The sequence below is a fragment of the Aegilops tauschii genome, chromosome 1 (genome assembly GCF_002575655.3).
Source record: "Aegilops tauschii subsp. strangulata cultivar AL8/78 chromosome 1, Aet v6.0, whole genome shotgun sequence".
In the NCBI taxonomy this organism is placed as follows: domain Eukaryota; kingdom Viridiplantae; phylum Streptophyta; class Magnoliopsida; order Poales; family Poaceae; genus Aegilops; species Aegilops tauschii.
Genome location: NC_053035.3, coordinates 59250315 through 59269062, shown reverse-complemented (window position 1 = coordinate 59269062; position 18748 = coordinate 59250315). Strand labels below are relative to the sequence as shown.

The 18748-nt window shown below is 49.3% G+C and overlaps 1 protein-coding gene and 1 non-coding gene across 2 annotated transcripts; one reads left to right on the top strand and one right to left on the bottom strand.

Moving 5' to 3' along the window:
- The first annotated feature begins 5097 nt into the window (after positions 1 to 5097).
- Positions 5098 to 7631, top strand: LOC109785072 (zinc finger CCCH domain-containing protein 33). The gene has a single exon (XM_020343678.4). It carries the CDS (start codon positions 5469 to 5471, stop codon positions 7296 to 7298), a length of 1830 nt encoding a protein of 609 aa, XP_020199267.3. The 5' UTR covers positions 5098 to 5468; the 3' UTR covers positions 7299 to 7631.
- A 3410-nt stretch (positions 7632 to 11041) lies between these two features.
- On the bottom strand, positions 11042 to 14626 carry LOC109785071 (uncharacterized). The gene is made up of 2 exons (XR_005767038.3): positions 13632 to 14626; positions 11042 to 11794 (listed from the first exon to the last, which is right to left on the bottom strand). It is a non-coding gene; the product is annotated as an uncharacterized protein (transcript).
- Positions 14627 to 18748: the final 4122 nt, after the last annotated feature.

The window sequence follows — 18748 nt, the reverse complement described above, 5'->3', positions numbered from 1 at the left end:
TTTCAGGTGGCATTCACCCATGAAGGTGTACTAATTGTCTACAGTTAATGCAAGACAAATGAAGGGGGACTCCCAGGCTGATGACCAATTCACTTGGCTGACTGATGCATCAGGCGTCTACACCGCGCGTTCGGTCTACCAGAGACTTTGCTTCGGGATGGAGAAATCCTCTTTCGCGACATGCATTTGGAGGAGTTGAGCCCCCTTAGATGCAAGATCTTTATGTGGCTGGCCGGCCAACATCGCATTTGGACTTCGGATCGCCGAGCCAGGCACGGCCTGCAGGCTCAACCATCGCCTTGCTACACCTGTCTTCAAGGAGAAGACAACGCAGAGCACATCCTCGTCCAGTGCGTCTTCGCGAGGGAGGTCTGGTCCTACGGTATCACGGATTGCAACATGGAGGTCTCGATGCCAGACGTGGGCAAGAAGTCGTTTTCACCTTGCGGAGCGCCGTGGATTTGATACTCTGGTCCTGATCATGGTGTGGGCTCTATGGAAGCAGCGAAACACGCGTGTCTTCAACAAGACGCAGCAGGTCATAACGCCTAGACAGCTGTGGTGTCAAATTATTGCCAAAGTGCAGGACCTCAAGAGAGCTGGCATAGGAGTCGGAGGGTTAGAGTGTTTTGTGAGAGAGTAGCCTAGCGTGTTATGTGGAGTCAGCTTGCAAGGATGTACGCATCCTTTGCTAGCCTCTTGTAAATCACTTTCTTCCTTCTATAAAATTATGGTACGCTATTGGCGTATTCTCGAAAAAAAATGCAAGACAAATGTAGTGTGAGACAGAAGGACCGGAGATTCATTAGTTAACTGTTGTGATCAATTCCTTGCCCAAGAACTAAAAATGATTAATTAATTTGTTCTCTACCTTGGAATTTTTTCTCTTGGCAATTTTCACGCAAAGCTTAATCAACATAATTAATTGTGGTATTGTGTTATGAGTTGTCCCATGTGCACGCATGCTATACATAAAAAAAGATTTTGATAGACATGGTAACTGGAACAAGTGGTGCATACAAAGACTAATGATGGATGTACCGATGGTGGGTGCTCGTTTACATAATTCTTATTTAAAGATTACGAAGTGCCAGTCGATCTAGCTCCGGTCACGCCGCATGCATGCATTTTTTCCCGCTCCAGCCCCGCGAGCATCTCCTCTGACAAGCGGTCTCGCAACACCGCTACCTGTGAGCCTTCCCCAAGCCGGCCCAAGGCCCATTAGAATGAATCGATCCACGTGATATTTGCAGATCTCATTCCCCCGATCACCACACGTATATACAACAAGAAAACATTATTAAAAGTGTGTAAGACCCTTATAGAAAATTATTTTAGGCCAGTTGGCTCGGAACGAACAGCCAGCCAGGGCATCCCATGAGATGACTGTTCAAGCCCGACCGGTGGAGATCAGCATCGGATAAGCCAGTAAACAAATCGCAGCAGCATGAACGCCTGCATAATCTAACGCCAGTGGAGCAGCGCCGTTCCGTGCTGAAAAGGGAAGGCGGGCAGGCGTGGACCTGGTCGTCGCGCTGGCGCTGGCGAGCCAAACCCGTTCAGCTAACCGAACCGGAAAGCGGGCGCTGACGGCGCGGTGGAAGACTGACTCGGAAAGGGCCCACGCGTACGCACATCCACCAGGTCTCTGGCCCATAGAATTCCCAGGCCCGTCCTGTCAGCGGGACGGAGCGCGGGAGCCGCGTCTGCGTCCTCTGGCGGCCTCCAAACCGGAAGTCAAAGGAACGAGCGCGCGCGCGCCACGTGGCGCGGCCCCGCCCGATCTTTTCCGGCAGCGGGGAGGGTGACGCCCGCGGTCGACATCCGACGCGCTGGCCCACACCGCGCGAGGCGGTTTGAATGAGTCCTGGAGGACACGTCACCGTTTGTTACTAACGGCGTTCGTTGAGCCGCTGCGCGCGCCCGCGGAGGAAGCGACGTCGCCTCGCCTCGCCTCCCATCGGCTCGCGACGCAGTGCACGGGAGCACGTACAGGACGCGTGAACCTCGTTGCCTTTCGGTTTTCCGTGGGGCTCACACGGCAGGGTTGAGAGAGAGAGTGGGAGATCCAATCTGCTTGCTGCCTCCATCTGCCGGCCGTGGGGCACATCTGCCAGTTGCAGCCGCGTGTGTGATCTGGTGGTGCTACGGCCACACGAGCTGGTGCACACGGCCGGGGACCCCAGGTATGAAAGAGAGTTGATGGTGTGGTTGTCGACTGAGGTTTAGTGAAAACAATGGCGCTTTCTGGTTGAGTTGTTCAGATTATATTGTTATACCTTATATGTTTGATGTGTACTCCTAAATGTTTATTATGATATGATTTTCGATTGATAGGTGACATTGTGAGAGCTCAGAGCATATACGTTAACGACCTTTGATGGGGCGTAGAATTCTGGACAGAGAATATGTGAGTATATCGTCATCAATCATTTTTCGGTATGAATTTCTTTTCCTTCTACTCTTCTTGTTATTCTCCATGGTCACTTTGATAGAACAGGAGGTTGTATGTTGGCTACTATTTCTTTTCTCCATTTTTCGACGTAGTCACGAGATAGAACTAGAGATGATGGTGATTTCAAATTTCTCTAGATAAGGGTGTAACAATCTCTAGCATCACGTTTTGGCAACTATTAGGTAGATGAATGTGAGCTTTGATGAGGGAATCATAGTGAGATTAGGCATGTGATGTGTAATTTTAGTATCAATCCCTTTGGTCTACGATGTGAATTGCGCGTGGGGGTTGAATGGGATGGTTTATTCACATGATTGGTTATTGGGAATCGATGATTACCGGCTAAGGGATGATAGCATACGTCAAGATGTTGTCTCCCAAGCAATTTTGGTTCAATTTTGACCCCTCCATGTTTTGCTACTAAAATAATGGTCATGGCCTATTCCCCTCACAAAATTCTTATATCCACAACCAAAGATGGTTGTATATCGTGCACCGTCTAAATTCACATTGTGTGCATTGAATTGCCTTCAATCAAACGAGTTGTAAAGTTGGGCTTCCAAGATAACATACCAGATGCTAGTTAAGTTAGGTTATGTTGTGGGGTTTGTAATGTTTAAAAATAACTTCGTAGGTTAGACATAGCCCTAGCGACCTCTTTCAAATGTAACATAACGAGAACATGTGTCTCAGATGAAAAATCATGGCATAATGAATGTTATATGACGCAAAAGGCCACATGAACACATGCAAGAGTGTTGCATGCAGACGTGTTGTAAGAGGGGGGAGGGGGTGAGATACATGAAAAAAAGCATCAAACCTATTGAATGTGAAAAACGAGGCTACCCTTTATGTTTCAATTTATTCAGGCACACACAAATTTAAATCTCCAAATGGACTTGTTTTGTATTGAACTTGTCCACTTGTCCACCTAAATATCTTCATACCGTTGAGACCACAATATATTGCATGAAACTAACCTATCCAGCGTTGCCGTCCCACTTCGTACCAATATCTTAAAGTAAAATAAACATGCATAATGGGTACTCGTTTCTCTATTCCTTGGTCACTATCGATCTTTCCTTGAATCTAATATCATATTTTCTACAAAGGCGTTGTTAGTGATTCATCTTCAGCGAGGTTCGACAACACACAACAATGCACAACCGTAGACGTTTGGAATCAGGTCTACTATTTTCTCTCTGAATTGACTCCCACCATGGTTGGATGTTGATCAACTTGAACCACGATGTCACATACGCATTTATCCTCGATCCACCAGATAATTAAGCGGGAAAAAACTATGATAACCACTTTTCTTGTACAAAACACACCCCTATCTCTCTATCGGTATATATCTTACCATGGATCTGATATCACATTCTCTCCATGTTGTCCCAAGTGATTCGTTCGCGCGAAGACCAAGCAATGATCAATCACACGATCCCCACCTCATGGCAACTTCTATACGGCAACACGCAACCACGACCTCACTCGGATAGAACCAGTTTTCACTATTTTCCCTCTGAATCGACCACCACCATAGTCATAGATCAAGCAATTCCAACCACAATATCACATACGACTTTTTCCTAAATCCGCCACTGAGTGATTAATGGAGAAAAAAATACCTCCTCTCTCCCTTTGGACAAACACATGCTAAATCATTGCCTACGCAACATGTCTGCCCAAATACATGGTAACAATTTGTTGTACTCGTTTGTCTCTTCCTTGGTCGATATCGATCTTCCCTTGAATCTGATATCATCTTTTTTACAGGGTGTTGTCATTAGTGATCCATCTTCACCGAGGTCCGACAACACACAACCCCAACCTTAGACGGATGGAATCCGGTTCACTATTTTCTCTATGAATTGACCCCACCATAGTTAGATGTCGGATCGTCCAACCACAGTATCACATATGCATTTATCCCCAATCCACCACCAGTTACTTAAGCGAGAAAATACCACGATAACCATTTTTCTTATACAATCTCTTCTCTCTCTCTATCCCTCTCAACCTCTCAATCCATATCGATCTTACCACGAATCCAATATCACATTCTCTCTGGGTTGTCGCTAGTGATTCGTCCACGCAAAGATGAAGCAACCATCGGGCGCACAATCTCCACCTCATGGCAACATGTATGCGACAGCACGCAACCACAGCCTCAATACGATGGAATCGGGTTCACTGCTCTCTATCCCGAATCGACCGCCACCATAGTCGTAGGTCGACGGATTCCAACCACAATATCACATACGCCTTTATCCTGGATCCGCCACCGGGTAACCAAGGGAGAAAATACCACCTCTCTCAAGATAACCACACGAAACATTTCCAACATTTCTACACACACAAAAGAAAGAAAAACACAAAGAGAAGAAACACATGCACCCAAATCCGTGGCAACAATGCGTTGTACCTGCAGCTCCACTCCTCTCTTCCACAAAAAAACACAGAAAACAAATTATTAGAGGCGAAATGAGAGGGAAGCTACGACTTGTGCGCGTTGGCTCGCCCTCCTTTTGACCCGGCTACCGCAGCGACACAAAAAAACAATTGGAAAGCGGAGGAGGGAAAGAAGGCATTTTTCTGTTAAACAATGGGGGCAATACGCACACGAGAGCGAAAGCCACCGAGCTAGAGAGAGAAAGGCGAGAGAGAGAGACCATCACAGCTTCTTCGTCTCGTCTCCTACCTCCCTTATCTCTTTCATCAATCCCACCACCACTTCCTTTTCTCCACCCCCTCCCTCCACCTCCATTATTCCCCCCTCCCCCACCTCGCGCCTCTCCCTCTCTACATATACCCCTCCTCCTCCCTTCCACACTACCCACCTCACCCACTCGGAGCCCCCCTCGCTTCTTTCCCCTCCTCTTGTCCCCATCAATCAAGAACGTACTGGAAGAAGAAGAACCAAGAAAGAATCGTCTCTCCCCGGCCCTCTTAACGAGAACGCAGAGTCTCTTTTGAATCTTTGTTAGCAGCGGACAGGCCTTCTTCCGTCATGTGCTCCGGCCCGCGCAAGCCGTCGACCCCGCCGCCGGTGGCGGCGGCGCCCAAGGATCCGGCGGCCGTGGCCTCGCTCCTCCTGGAGCTGGCGGCGGCGGACGACGTGGTGGAGTTCAGGCGGGTCGTGGAGGAGGAGAAGGCGTGCCTTGATGCCGCGGGATCGTGGTATGGGCCGTCGGCTGTCGGCCTTGGCCGGCTGGCCGCGGAGAGCCGGACGCCGGCCATGGTCGCTGCGCTCTACGGCAGCACGGCCGTGCTGGCGCACGCGCTGTCCGTCGCGCCGGGCGAGGCCTGCCGCGCGTCCGGCACGGACGGCGCCACCGCGCTGCATATGGCTGCGGCCGGCGGCGCGGCCAACGCCGTCGCGGCCACGCACCTGCTGCTCGCCGCGGGGGCCTCCACGGAGGCGCTCTCCGTGTCCGGGCTCCGCGCCGGGGACCTGCTCCCGCGCGCCGCCGGCGTGGCCGAGAAGCCTCTCCGCCTGCTGCTCAAGTCCCCCGCCGTGTCGCCCTCCTCGTCGCCCAAGAAGTCCGCCTCGCCGCCTGCGGCGATGGTCGCCGCGCAGGAGCCCAGGAAGGAGTACCCGCCGGACCTGACGCTGCCGGACCTCAAGAGCGGGCTCTTCAGCACCGACGAGTTCCGCATGTACAGCTTCAAGGTGAAGCCCTGCTCCCGCGCCTACTCCCACGACTGGACCGAGTGCCCCTTCGTGCACCCCGGCGAGAACGCGCGCCGCCGCGACCCGCGCCGCTACTCCTACAGCTGCGTGCCCTGCCCGGAGTTCCGCAAGGGCGGGTCGTGCCGCAAGGGCGACGGCTGCGAGTACGCGCACGGCGTCTTCGAGTGCTGGCTCCACCCGGCGCAGTACCGGACGCGCCTCTGCAAGGACGAGGTCGGCTGCGCGCGACGCATCTGCTTCTTCGCCCACAGGCGCGACGAGCTCCGCTCCGTCAACCCCTCCGCCGTCTCCGTGGGCATGATGCAGCCCGTGTCCCCGCGCTCCTCGCCCCCCAACGGGATGGACATGGGGATGCTCAACCCCGCGGGGTGGCCGTCGTCGCCGGTCAGCCGGCTCAAGACGGCGCGGGAGCTCGACTTCGACCTGGAGATGCTCGCGCTGGACCAGTACCAGCAGAAGCTGTTCGACAAGGTGTCCAACAGCGCGCACTCGCCGAGGGCGAGCTGGGGCGCGCCCAACAGCGGCCTCGGCTCGCCGCACGCCGCCGGGTCACCCGCAAGAAACATGCCGGACTACACCGACCTGCTCGGCTCCATTGACCCGGCCATGCTCTCCCAGCTCCACGCGCTGTCGCTGAAGCAGGCGGGCGACATGTCGCCGTACAGCTCCATGCCGGACACGCAGCTGCACATGCCGACCTCGCCGATGGTGGGCGCGAACAACTCGTTCGGCCTCGACCACTCCATGGCCAAGGCCATCATGACCTCCCGCGCCTCCGCGTTCGCCAAGCGTAGCCAGAGCTTCATCGACCGCGGCGCGCGCGCCCCGGCCGCACGCTCCCTCATGTCGCCGGCCACCACGATCGGCGAGCCATCCATGCTCACCGACTGGGGCTCCCCCAGCGGCGGCGGCAACCTCGACTGGGGCTCACCCGGCGGCAAGCTGGACTGGGGCGTCCAGGGAGACGAGCTGCACAAGTTCCGCAAGTCGGCGTCCTTCGGGTTCCGCGGGCAGTCCGCCATGCCGGCGGCCGCCCCGGCCACCCCGGCCGAACCCGACGTCTCATGGGTGAACTCTCTTGTCAAGGATGGCCACACAGGCGACCATTTTCCGCAGTGGCTGGAGCAGGAGCAGATGGTGGCCTGATCCCACCCCGGCGACGATCGATCGATCACTGGCTCATAGCATCTAGCTGACCAAAGTTCTTTCCTTCAATTTTTTCACCCCTTTTTATTTGCTTAATTTGATTCATATGAGACGGTTCTTTAGTACGTACATATATGCTGTTCACAAAAATAATATTGCTGCTCATCAGCAATCAGCATGGATGCCCAAAGGGAGCCTTAGGTTGATGAAGAAAGAACAGCCAATATTTTACTTCTTTTCCCCCTTCCCTTCGGTTTATTATAAATAGCTGTATACAAGAATTCCATCAAGAGTTTATTTACTTGATATTTATACATACTTTGAGACCAGCAAGATTTGTTTTGTGTGCTTCCTTGTCTCTTGATTTATCAAACTTGTGGAATATTGTACTCTTCTCATGCCAAAGTACATATCAATGGAAGTGTTCACCAGCATATAGTATATGTTCTTGGTTCCTCCATGATCACATCTCCCCTTTATTTGATTCCATGTCCATTCCATTCTCCAAAAGAGTGGATCATAGAACCACTGGCACAATTTGATATGGCTTCTCCTGAAGTGGCTGGTGGGTCATAGGATGTGAACTGCAGAGCAATCACAGGTTAGTTTAGTGGGGATGGAGGCGTCATGCACCAATTATATTATCAGTGCTGACAATATTATACTATCATCAGAAAGGCAAGTGCCATGCACCCAAAGCAAGCACACAGAGTAGGTAATTATTGTTATTCTGGCTGTGGGTTAGGCACAGAACACAGGAATTAGGCCCAAAAATCTGGGCATAAGCGTCACCAGGATAAGCTTTGATTATCTGCTCATTATCCTAATGTTGCCAATGTTGATCTTTTCCTTTGACAAGAGCATTTTCTTCTAGAACATTGGACCCGGGGCATCCCTTTTCCTTGTTTGTTTTTTGTTCTCCTGTTTGTTAGAATATAGGTGATGAAACAAGTGTTGATGTCCATGCTGTCTCTTGTTTATTTTTGTATGCGGGTGCAGCTGTTGTGTGCCCAATTATTTGCAGCTGTATTTGAGTATTCAATTCCTGGCCATGCTCAAGCATTGTTCTTGCAGTTGGGGCAGATTTTGGACTATCCTAACTCTACAAATGCGCATCCAGATGTCTGGGCTATTAACAACGTAATCTCCAGCAGCATCTCTCTGTTGTTGCGGCTTATATTTATTTGTCCATCCTATAGCATTTTTCTATCAGTGTGCTTGCTTATTTTGACATTGCAGTTGTACTATAATATTCCTGTTAAATTGAGATCATTTTAGATAATTTATTGTATGGATATCTGCTTATTCCCTATCCAAGTTAGAGCATCCACAACCCGACTTGCCAAATTTGGTCCCCTATATGTCCGCGAACAGCACCTAGTTACCCATCATTTCTCCGCGTCCTCAGTCGACCCCCTCATATCCAAATCCCCAAATGCATGCAACCCCATGCAACCCCCTCATATCCAAATCCCCAAATGCATGCAACCCCAATGCAACGTGATCAAATCAAAACAATACGTAGTTAAATTCATAATTACAACCGGGCTAGCATAGCAAGTTCACAAAAGATCGGACCTAACTAGTTCATCGAATGACTACGATGAATAAAAGATAGATGATGAAGCGCCGAACTTCACCACTTCCTTGCCGGTCCCTTCCCCTTGGGCTCTCCGGAGCGGCGGTAGTACTCCTCGGTGTAGGCATCTACGGCCAGAAAGGCATTGTTCTCGTCGGTTGTGGTGCCACCGCCGGCGAAGAAGGATGAGGATGAGGAGGGGAGGCTGGCCAGGCACCGAGCAGCGCGTGCCTACTCCTTGGCGAGGTAGTGAGCTTTCGGCTCGCTGAACGCCTTCTGCCCGCTCGGACTCCTCGATGGCTAGCCGCAATGCCTTGGCATTTTTGCGGCGACGACGACGGTGCTGGCAGTCGTTCGTCTCCGTCGAGGTCAAGGGCCGGCGAATGAGACATGGAGGAGGTGGTTTTCCGAGTGGACGGGCAACCGGCCTAGTTAGATCTGGCTTGTGCCGCCCTCTGCCTTGCTTGGCGAGTGGCCTGCGCCTCCTACTCAGGGAGCAGCAGGCTCGGCACCCAAAGTCGTCTTGGAGGAGGATGGCTAGAGGTGTCGGGCACCACTGCTCGCCATCTCACCTCACCAGGCGAGGTTAGCGGAGTGTGGAAGTGGAGTAGAGCGGCCGAGAGTTTAGGCTAGGGTTTTGTCCATGTGGGAATGGGGGTGAGGTTTATGTGGGGTCGGGGTGGGCCAGCATGGGCGGGTACGACGTGGCGGCCATGTCCGGGCGTGTGCGGACCTCCTTATACTTGCTTTTCCTCATAGGTTGGGCCAGGTCTGAGGGGTCCTATTGAGTGTGGTTTATTGGTCCGGGCAGCGTCCAGGCTGTCCGCCCAATCGAATAAGGGGAGGGGGGTGGTGGGGTGTTAGAGTAGGGGGTCCGAAAGTAGATGTTCTTGCAAAATGGATACGCTTTGAGGTTTGGAACATATGAAATGAAAGGTGAGAGGGCAATCACTGAATGACAAAATTTATCTTCATATAGCTTCATTTGTCTCGCTGAATAATATTCTCGCTACTGTTTTTTTCCACACCGATTTGTATCAGGAGTTTATTAGTACTCCCTCCGTTTGTTTTTATAAGACGTTTTAGACAGCTTGCTTTGTACGTTTTAGACAGCTTGCTTTGTACTATTTTGAACAGTGTCTGAATGTCTAAAACGTCTTATAAAAGTGAACAGAGGTAGTAGTTGTTTTATTTCATATTCTTGTGTACTTGCCTGTATTCTACTCGACTTCTGTATATTATGTTTTCTTGCTTCGTATCTGCCATTTTACACGAATGCGTCCTAGCTAGTTTATTTCCTTCACCCATTTGAGGCTGCAATTTACAATGTAACCAGATGGGCAACACGCTGTTTACCAACTACTTAATGATTGAGCCAACCTGCATAATTTAAGCATCCATGTAGCCTGTAAGATTTCTTCAGATCATGCTTGCTTAAGGGCTCAACATGGATGCAGTCAAACCATTGTCTGCAAGACTAATCCGGTTGCTTGGGCAACATGCCCAAACGATATAAAACAATCTAGTAGTAGTAAACTAAAAACATGTTTGCGTCACAAGGAGGTTTGATTACGGCTGACTGGTGGCTGCAATTCGGTCTCCTTTTCCATGTGAGACATTCAAACCTCCCTCTGAAAGCAACCATAACCCTAGTTTTAATCGGTTCGACGAACGGCGACAAATCCCGCTCCAGATAGGTTTCAGATCGTCACATCCAAACCAGCCCCAGGAATAGTTATCTCATAAAAAACCCTGATTAAGAAATGGTAGAGCACCTTTCCTCCCTCCCCCTCGGTTAGAATTAGACAGAAAACTGGACCTCTCCTGCTCACCGGCCTGATCACCGGGGCATCGCCATTGTCGCCGACGTCGACGTGGTGATGACCTTTCTTTTCTTATAGGGGTGGCCACATCATTGACCTCATCTCCGCGGAAACTTTCCGGGAAATCGTTTTCTGGGTTTTGGGTTCTTGTGGCGGCGGAGGAAAATTCAGAGCGTCCCACCTCCCTGAAAGTTTCCCCGGCATCTTCTTATCAGGATGCTGTTCGTTGAACCTTGATCTGTTCCGATCCACGGAGTCTCCGATAAATCTCGCAGGATCAAGAAATTGTTAAGTTATGTTACCTGATCAGGACTTGGTTTAGTGCAGTGAGTGATGAGAAATTGGGCACCACAGGACAAGGTTTAGTACAGAGATTATGTCAACTAACTCGTACTAATATATTGTTAGGTTATTCATTCAGGGGCTAGTACATGGGGCTGACATAGGGAGGAAAAACATGTACAGTTTCATAGCATGGTTGTTTGGAGACTTGGAGAGGAACAGAGTTCAGGTTCTTCAGACCTTCAGCCTCAAGATTCACTGAACATATCTATATATATCTCCACAGTAATGCTTGGATATTCACTTCATGCTGTTGGCATCGTCATCAGCAGCAACAGCAGCTTCTGTAACAAGAGAGTTTTCGCATCCGGAGCGGCCGACAGCTTCATCTTGTTCAGTATTCTGAAGATTTTTGCAGCACGTTGGGTAGCCATGTACAGTTATTCAGACCACAGTTAGCTGCATCAGCTCAGCTGTTTGCTCCCATATGAGCTGATCAAGGATCTCTGACCCCATCGCCGCTGCAATGTCGCCACCACCTCTAGCTTGCCACTTGATGCCACATATATCTTGCTCAACCATCCTGCAGATGATTCGCCAGATGCCGGTCGCATCCGGGGCGATCGCCTCTGCCTTGTTGTTCACCACTCTCCTGTCCCTCCTATTCCTGTCTGAACATTTCGAGACACAAGAGGAGGAGCTAGCTGCTGCAGGACGCGGGTCGTCACCGAGATTGTCGGAGTTGGCTTGCAGTAGCTTCCTCCTTGATCTCTGCAGCTGCTGCCTCGGCGCCAGCCGGGTTTCGCCTCCATCTGGTACATGCAGAGACAATGATGCCTCATCAGTACATGAACAAGCAAACTGATTAACATGTACTAGTAAGCAGTACACGGCAGGGTTGGGTGAACTCGTTGGTGCATAAAACAGAAAACTCAATAGTAGTGTTTTCAGACACAAATTGATCGACGACCACTCGATTATCGCCTTTTTTCTTCTCTTTCCACGGTGTGTCGAAATGATTTTGATGACCAAGTCCAAGTGGTTACTAGCTACAGTATGTGAATCTGGAGGCCTGAGTGATGCGTTGCAATCAGAGAGCTGGTTCCAGATCTTGTGCAGTTAGCAGATGGACAGGGACAGAATGATTAAGGCCCAAGAAGACGAGGTCACAGAAGCTTGGACTAAATCTGGTTAAGACACTGGAATAGGTTACTGAAGAAGGACCATGAAATTTGTCCCTGTTGCAACTGTTGATGCAGCAAACTGAAGAAGGAATATCTTTCCTGGTCATTTTCTTTTAGTTTCGACTTTAGGGATAATTTTTTTCGCTATCTTCTACTAGTAGCACATAAATTCTCAGAAACTACAACATTTAGCTGGTGACTTTTAGTTTCAACTTTTAGCCTGTCACTATTAAACTATGGCCTTTTGCTAGTCACTGTGCTAATAATTCAGACGGGTAACGGTAATTGCAAATTCAACTTTCTTTTCCTTTTGCTGAAGGTTTATGTGCATCTAACTGCCCCCCAGTGATGTGTTACAATCTGCACCAGAGCTAGTGCAGTTTACAGAGTTGACAGGGACAAGTGATCAGGGCACAAGAAAATAAGTGATCAGTAAATAAGTGAGGAAATGGCCTGTCACTGTTAAACTATGGCCTTTTTCTAGTTACTGTGCTAATAATTCAGATGGGGCACATGATACTTGCAAATTCAACTCTCCTTATCTTTTTCTGCAGATTTGTGTGCATCTAACTGTCCCAGCGATGTGTTTCAATCTGCACCAGAGCTTGTGCAGTTTGCAGAGTTGACAGCGACAAGTGATTAGGGCACAAGAAGACCAAGTTACAGAAGCTCAGAACACTAGCCCACGACTTTTGAACACCAGGTACTGTACACTTGCTGACTTACATAACCAAGCATTATATACAAGGACCACAAACTTGTCGCTGTTGAAACTGTTGATGCCCAAAATTTGAAAGAAATGCTTTTCCAGGAAATCGATTTATTGTTTGTATATAAACTCTGAGAAGTAATCACTTGTTGTTGGTCCCTTTGTTGCAAACAGGCGGGGAAATGAGCTGTTGTTCTCATGAAATTAGCAGTGCAATCGCCTGAACTTTCATAGTGCGTACCCAGGGGGTGTGCCAGGTGTGCCATGGCACACCCAGATTTTTAGAAAACATATTTTCACCATGTAAAAATTAGCAGATTTTTAAGGCCCATGCAAGCTAATTGAAATAAACCTCAGTTTTTTAAAAGTGTGCACACCTTGTGTTTTCTTTCAAGGTCCGCCACTGCCGTACTATTTGATTACAGCTGATTTTTTTTCTTCTGAAGTTAGGTTTTTTTTTCCTTCTGAAAATGAATCCCACTCCAATTTTAACTGATCTCTCTCTCTTTTTCCCCTCCGAAGGTGATTTCTCTTTTTCTCTTTCTGAAGGCGAATGCCACTCTAATTTTTCTTTTCAATTATTCCACTCTAATTTTAACTGATGTCTCTCTCTTTTTTTTCCCTCTGAAGGTGATTTTTATTTATTTCTGAAGGTGAATGCCACTCTAATTTAAATTTGCACTGATCCCGCTCAGCTTGTGCTGTGAAGTAAGCAACTGAAGAAGCATTAATGGGCAGGAGGAGACGACGACAAACCTGAGCTAGGTGAGCACGGCTCTGCATGCTCCAATTCTTCCACTGAAGATGACGAAGCGGTGGTGGCCGTCGACGACTCCTCCTGCGCTTCTCGCGCCTCCAGCACCGACACCGGGCTCGAGTTCTCCAGGCCGCATTCCTCCGCCGCCGCGGCCGGCCTCCTGCTCCGGCCAGGCTTTGACTCCGCGTCCTCGTCGCCGCGCCGCCGCCGCGGGAGCCTTCTTCGCCTCCGCCTCTGTTTCTTGGCCCCGTCGCCGTCCACCGTCCTCTTGCCGCGCCTGCTCCCGGCCATCTCCGCGTCGTCGTCGTCGCTTCTGGGCCACCCTGCCGCGTCGCGGTCGTCGCCGCCGTCGTCGTCCGGGCTGAAGCTGAGGAGCAGGAACTCGTCGTTCTCCCGCCTCAGGTACGTGGGCCGGTCCCGGAACGACGCCGACGTGGTCCTGACCACCCTGCGCCGCGGCGCGTCACCGAAGCAGCACGGCGTGGGCGAGGACCAGCCCTCCGCGGAGCTGGCGGAGCGGCTCCGGCGCAGCGTCTGCTGCTGGTCGCGCGGCGGCGTCGGCATCGCGTCGAGGCCCATCAGCCTGGCCACAATGCAGGGGCTCCTGGCCATCGCCCCCTCCTCCTCCTTGGACGCCGCGGCGCCGTCGCCGCGCCGTAGAGCAGCGACGTCGGCATGGACGGTGTTGGTGTTGCCCCCGCCCGCCGCATTGCCGGCGGTGTGCGCGCAGAGGAGGCGGCGCAGGAGGTCGAGAGCGAAGGAGGACTGCGCGAGCTTGGCCATGCGAGCTTGAGTGAGGGAGGCAGTCACAGCTCGCCGGTGCTAGGCATGGAGTCGGATGTAGAGGGAGAGAGGGGGAGAGGGGGAATGTCGGTTCCTGTTTCGAATTGCGGGTGGAGGGAAGGGTTAATGGAAGCTACCATGGGCTCAGTGGCATAAATGCTCGGCATTCATTACTCCACTGTTTTACTCCTGCATTTTACTCGCTGCATTTTTACCACTTTTGTGTAACGGGAAAGGTTGCAGTTGCAGGTGGTGAAAAAATCGCTACCGCTCCACAGTTTCACCGCCATACTAGGCCGTAGTAGCTCCCAGCTGCTGCTGTCTCATACGGAGTACTAGGGGTCTGCCATGAGTGAGCTAGTAGGCCGTATTGTTTCCTGAATTTTCGAAACGAAAGCCAGGCTGAGCATGTGCGGTGGATGCGTTCCCTTCTTTGTTGGTTGCACGCTCAGTGAAATCTTTCGTTGAAGAAGAATGTGGAGCAATTGGAACCTTGCTCCACTTTGTTTCTAAAATGTGTTTGTGAGCATGATCGCATAGGCCGAGCAATGGATTTTGGAGCTTGTGATGACAAGAGATACAAGCTCCCCGACTGAGTGATTCGGGCGCTAATAAAACCTACAAATTCGAAATTTGAAAACGCTACTTAACTTTGAAAGAGGACATAACCGAATTAATAATAAGCGAGGTTAATTGGGAGCTTTGAGGAGGCAAAAAAAGCGCACGTACTACGTCCGGACAAGGATGGAAAAGTTGGGGGCAGGTGTGAAACGGGCGAACGGGGAACGGGCAGGAAGCAAGAAAAGCAAGAGGGCAGACGCGCTGCCGGCGGGCTCGGCGTTTGAAACGGACGGGGAGTACGTAACGTACTCCTACAGGTACAACTACGCGACAGCGAACGGCAATCGCCTTTGCTCTGTCGTCGTGTGGGACGGAGAAACGGCCTGGGCCCTGGCGGGCCGGCGCCGGGGCCTCGGGGCCCGGGACCGGCCGGCGTCTTCTGCCCCTTCCGAGCAGCTTCCTGCCGTGCCGCGGCGAGCGAGACGGGTGGGATTGGATTGGATTGGATTGATGGGGTCAAGTCGCCCAAGGCTGCGGGCACTGGGCACTAGCAGCGTAGGTCTGAACAGCGAGCCTGGTTCTACTGCTGACACAACCAGTGGCTGCTGCTGCTGCCGCCTGGTCCAGTCCGGTCATCTCGCTGGCCTCCCCGTCGGTTCTACCGAGGTCTTTATTAATTACAGCAGTCGTCGCCTCCGCGTACACAGTGGATTTGGTTTTCATCTTTGGCTTCTCTACCTGTGAAACACTCTCCACCTCTCGTTTGCAGAGATTGCAAACTTTGTATGGAACATCACTCAGTGCATTTGAAAACTGAACCAAAAAACCGAACCTAATTAATTTTACCCTTTTTATGGTTTCTGGTTTCGGTATAGTATGAACTTTTCATACCGATTTGGACTTTGATTTTTATGGTATATACCGAAAAACCGAACCGTTAACCGAATAAGCCAAAGTAAAAAATAATTTTATATTTCTTGAGATGAACAACTATACAAGTTGTCACTTTTCTTGTGCATGAGTCAAATTCACTACTAAGCACGTAATCTTTTCTTGTAACATAGTCATTTTTCTTTTTTTAAAATGCTAAGCACGTACATAACCATCAACCGATGAATCAATGCATGCATAACCATCAACAGGGGTGTGTTCCCTCCCTGCCTATACTCATGTAAATATGCGACACTGTCCCAAAAGGGATTCTAATACAAAAATGCAGTAGGAGCCTTTCCTATTGTTTGATTGGTCAAAAAAAAAATGCATGCATATATACTTATATAATATAGTTATATACTATTTGTGTAAAATAGTATGTGTTTTAAGTTATAACTTTGCAAACTATTATTACTCATTTTCAAATTCGCGTCAACTTTGGTTATTATGGTATATATCGGGACCATACCGAAATAATTTGGTATATACCAAAACCGAACCGTATTTTAATTTTATACCATATTTATCGAAGTATTAATACCGTACAAACAGAAAAATCATATAAACCGAACCATGCAAATCGAATAAACCGAATGCACAGAGTGAACGGAACTATTTATCTGCTCTCTCAATGTGCGATCATGCGGTCCAAGCCCATGGTGCATGTCGACCAACATGACCGAGAGGTGCACAAGCCGCCTCTTTCGAGCTGATAACGTGGAGGACCTAATCGCTCTAGGTTAGGGCCTTGATAACGTGTTTACAAAAGAAAGCAGATGATTGAACAGTTATTTCATTAATTAATTGAAGATTAGGGTATTTATATCCTTATTTATTATAAGGCGGTTAGAGCATCTAACGGCCGGACTTGGCAAATCCGACCCCTCAAACGTCCGCAGACCGACGCTGACCGGTCATGCCTTAAATTTGCTACACTGCATTTGAGTCTCTCATATTTCAACTCCTAAATCCATACAATCATGCAAAAGAAATCATATGTACTACTTACTACGTACTAACTTAACTAATCTTCGTCGTTGGAGATGTCCACAACGTCAGTGCCGGGCGCGTACGAGGGCTCCCGCTCGTCCTCCTCCTCGTCCTCATCCATGTAGGCGAGCATCTCCTCCTGTGCGGCATGCTCCGCCTCCATCTCCTGCCGACGACGATGTCTGGCCTCCGCATCTGACTTCGAGCGGAGGGAATTAAGGATGGCCTGCTGTTCCGCCTGCGGACCCGCGTCCTCCACCTCCGGATCCACTACATCCGGAGGTAGCCCTACGACGATCCAGGCTTCTCGCCTTGCCCGGATCTGCGGCTGGCGCTCCGGCGTTAGAAATTGGTAGCTCCTTCCCCGGCGGCGTGGGGACGTGGCTACTAGTGGTGGCGAGCGGGAGTGGAAAGTGGCGGCGGGGCAGATGGGAGGAGGAAAATATGGAGGGGTAGGGGCATCTGGGGTCGTGAAAAAATGGCAGCGACAACACTTAAGTGACTTCAATGGTGGTGTTACTCGAGACCCCTGTCGCGAGCTCTAAGGTGAAAGCCTAGATGTGGCACGAGCTGGTTATGTCTAGCAGTGGTGAAGTATTTTTAGACAGTTAGCTTGTTGAAGGCCTTGGATTGATTCTTGATGGTGAAAATCTAGATTCTCGCTTTGTTGGTTGGCTCCAGTGAATACAACGCTTGAGTATCACTACGTTCTTGAAGACATTGTTGTTGAAAAACCTGTTATCCGTAAATTGCTGATCATGGATCTGATCACTTTGTGTTTTCTTTTTCCCTTGACTACGATAGCTAGTTTTAAATGACTTTACTATTTGTCGTTGTGTTTTTTCTATGTTGACGTCAGCTATGTGCATTCTAAGTTCTAACTATGCAGAGAGCGGTGTGTTTTTTTTGGATTTGTATCAACCTAATACTTCTTTTTTAGCCAATAAATTCACCTTTTGCCCAAAAATATCTAGTGCATGAGGAATATTGCTATTTGGCGCTTAAGGCGCAAGCTCGGCTTTAAGACCTCTGTTCCTTTTTTCCATTAATTCATTTAGGATCGAATGAAAAAAGCTCTAGCGCCCCACATGATTTGTCTTATGTTAGATGAGAAACCCATAATGTATAGCGATTCTAATAAGCCTTTAAGGCGGGCCTTAGCCAAAATTGTCGAGTAGCACCGAATTTTTTCCAACCAACCATTCTTCTTTTGTACTCTTTTCATAAAGAAATATAAGATAATGTAGATCACCACTTTAGTGATTTAAACCTCTTAAATTTCTTTACAGAGGGGTGTTTTCCTATTTCTTCCTAAGGCTGACAAGAGCGACTTAATGGATTGTTTAGACCTTAGAGGTACCTTTCTTTTTTGTTAAAGGCAGATGGTATAATGTATAGAGACTACCTGAGAGAGAGAGAGAGAGAGAGAGAGAGAGCGCGCGCGCTAGCTTAGGGGTAGCAAAAAAGCATACACCGTGGTTGCTTTAAGGTGTTGGGCGTGTCTATACATCGCTTACTGGAGCGCTCGCCTCCTGTTGATCTTATACGGGCCAACCCACTGGGCTTGTCTTTCGCTTGTAGTTTTTTATTTTTATTTTCTGTTTTCTTAACTTATTTATATTCTTATTATATACTCATGAAAAGTATATATACACAATAACAAATTACTATATTTTAGTTTAATAAATGATTATCACACATTTAAAAATGATTGTGGCATGTAAGAATTTATTTGCATGGTCCAGAAACAAAACTCCATACAGTTCAAATAAATGATCATGATATTTTTGTAAAAAATCATATATCTCAAAACTATGTTAATGTAATTTAAAAACTCATGAAAATGATA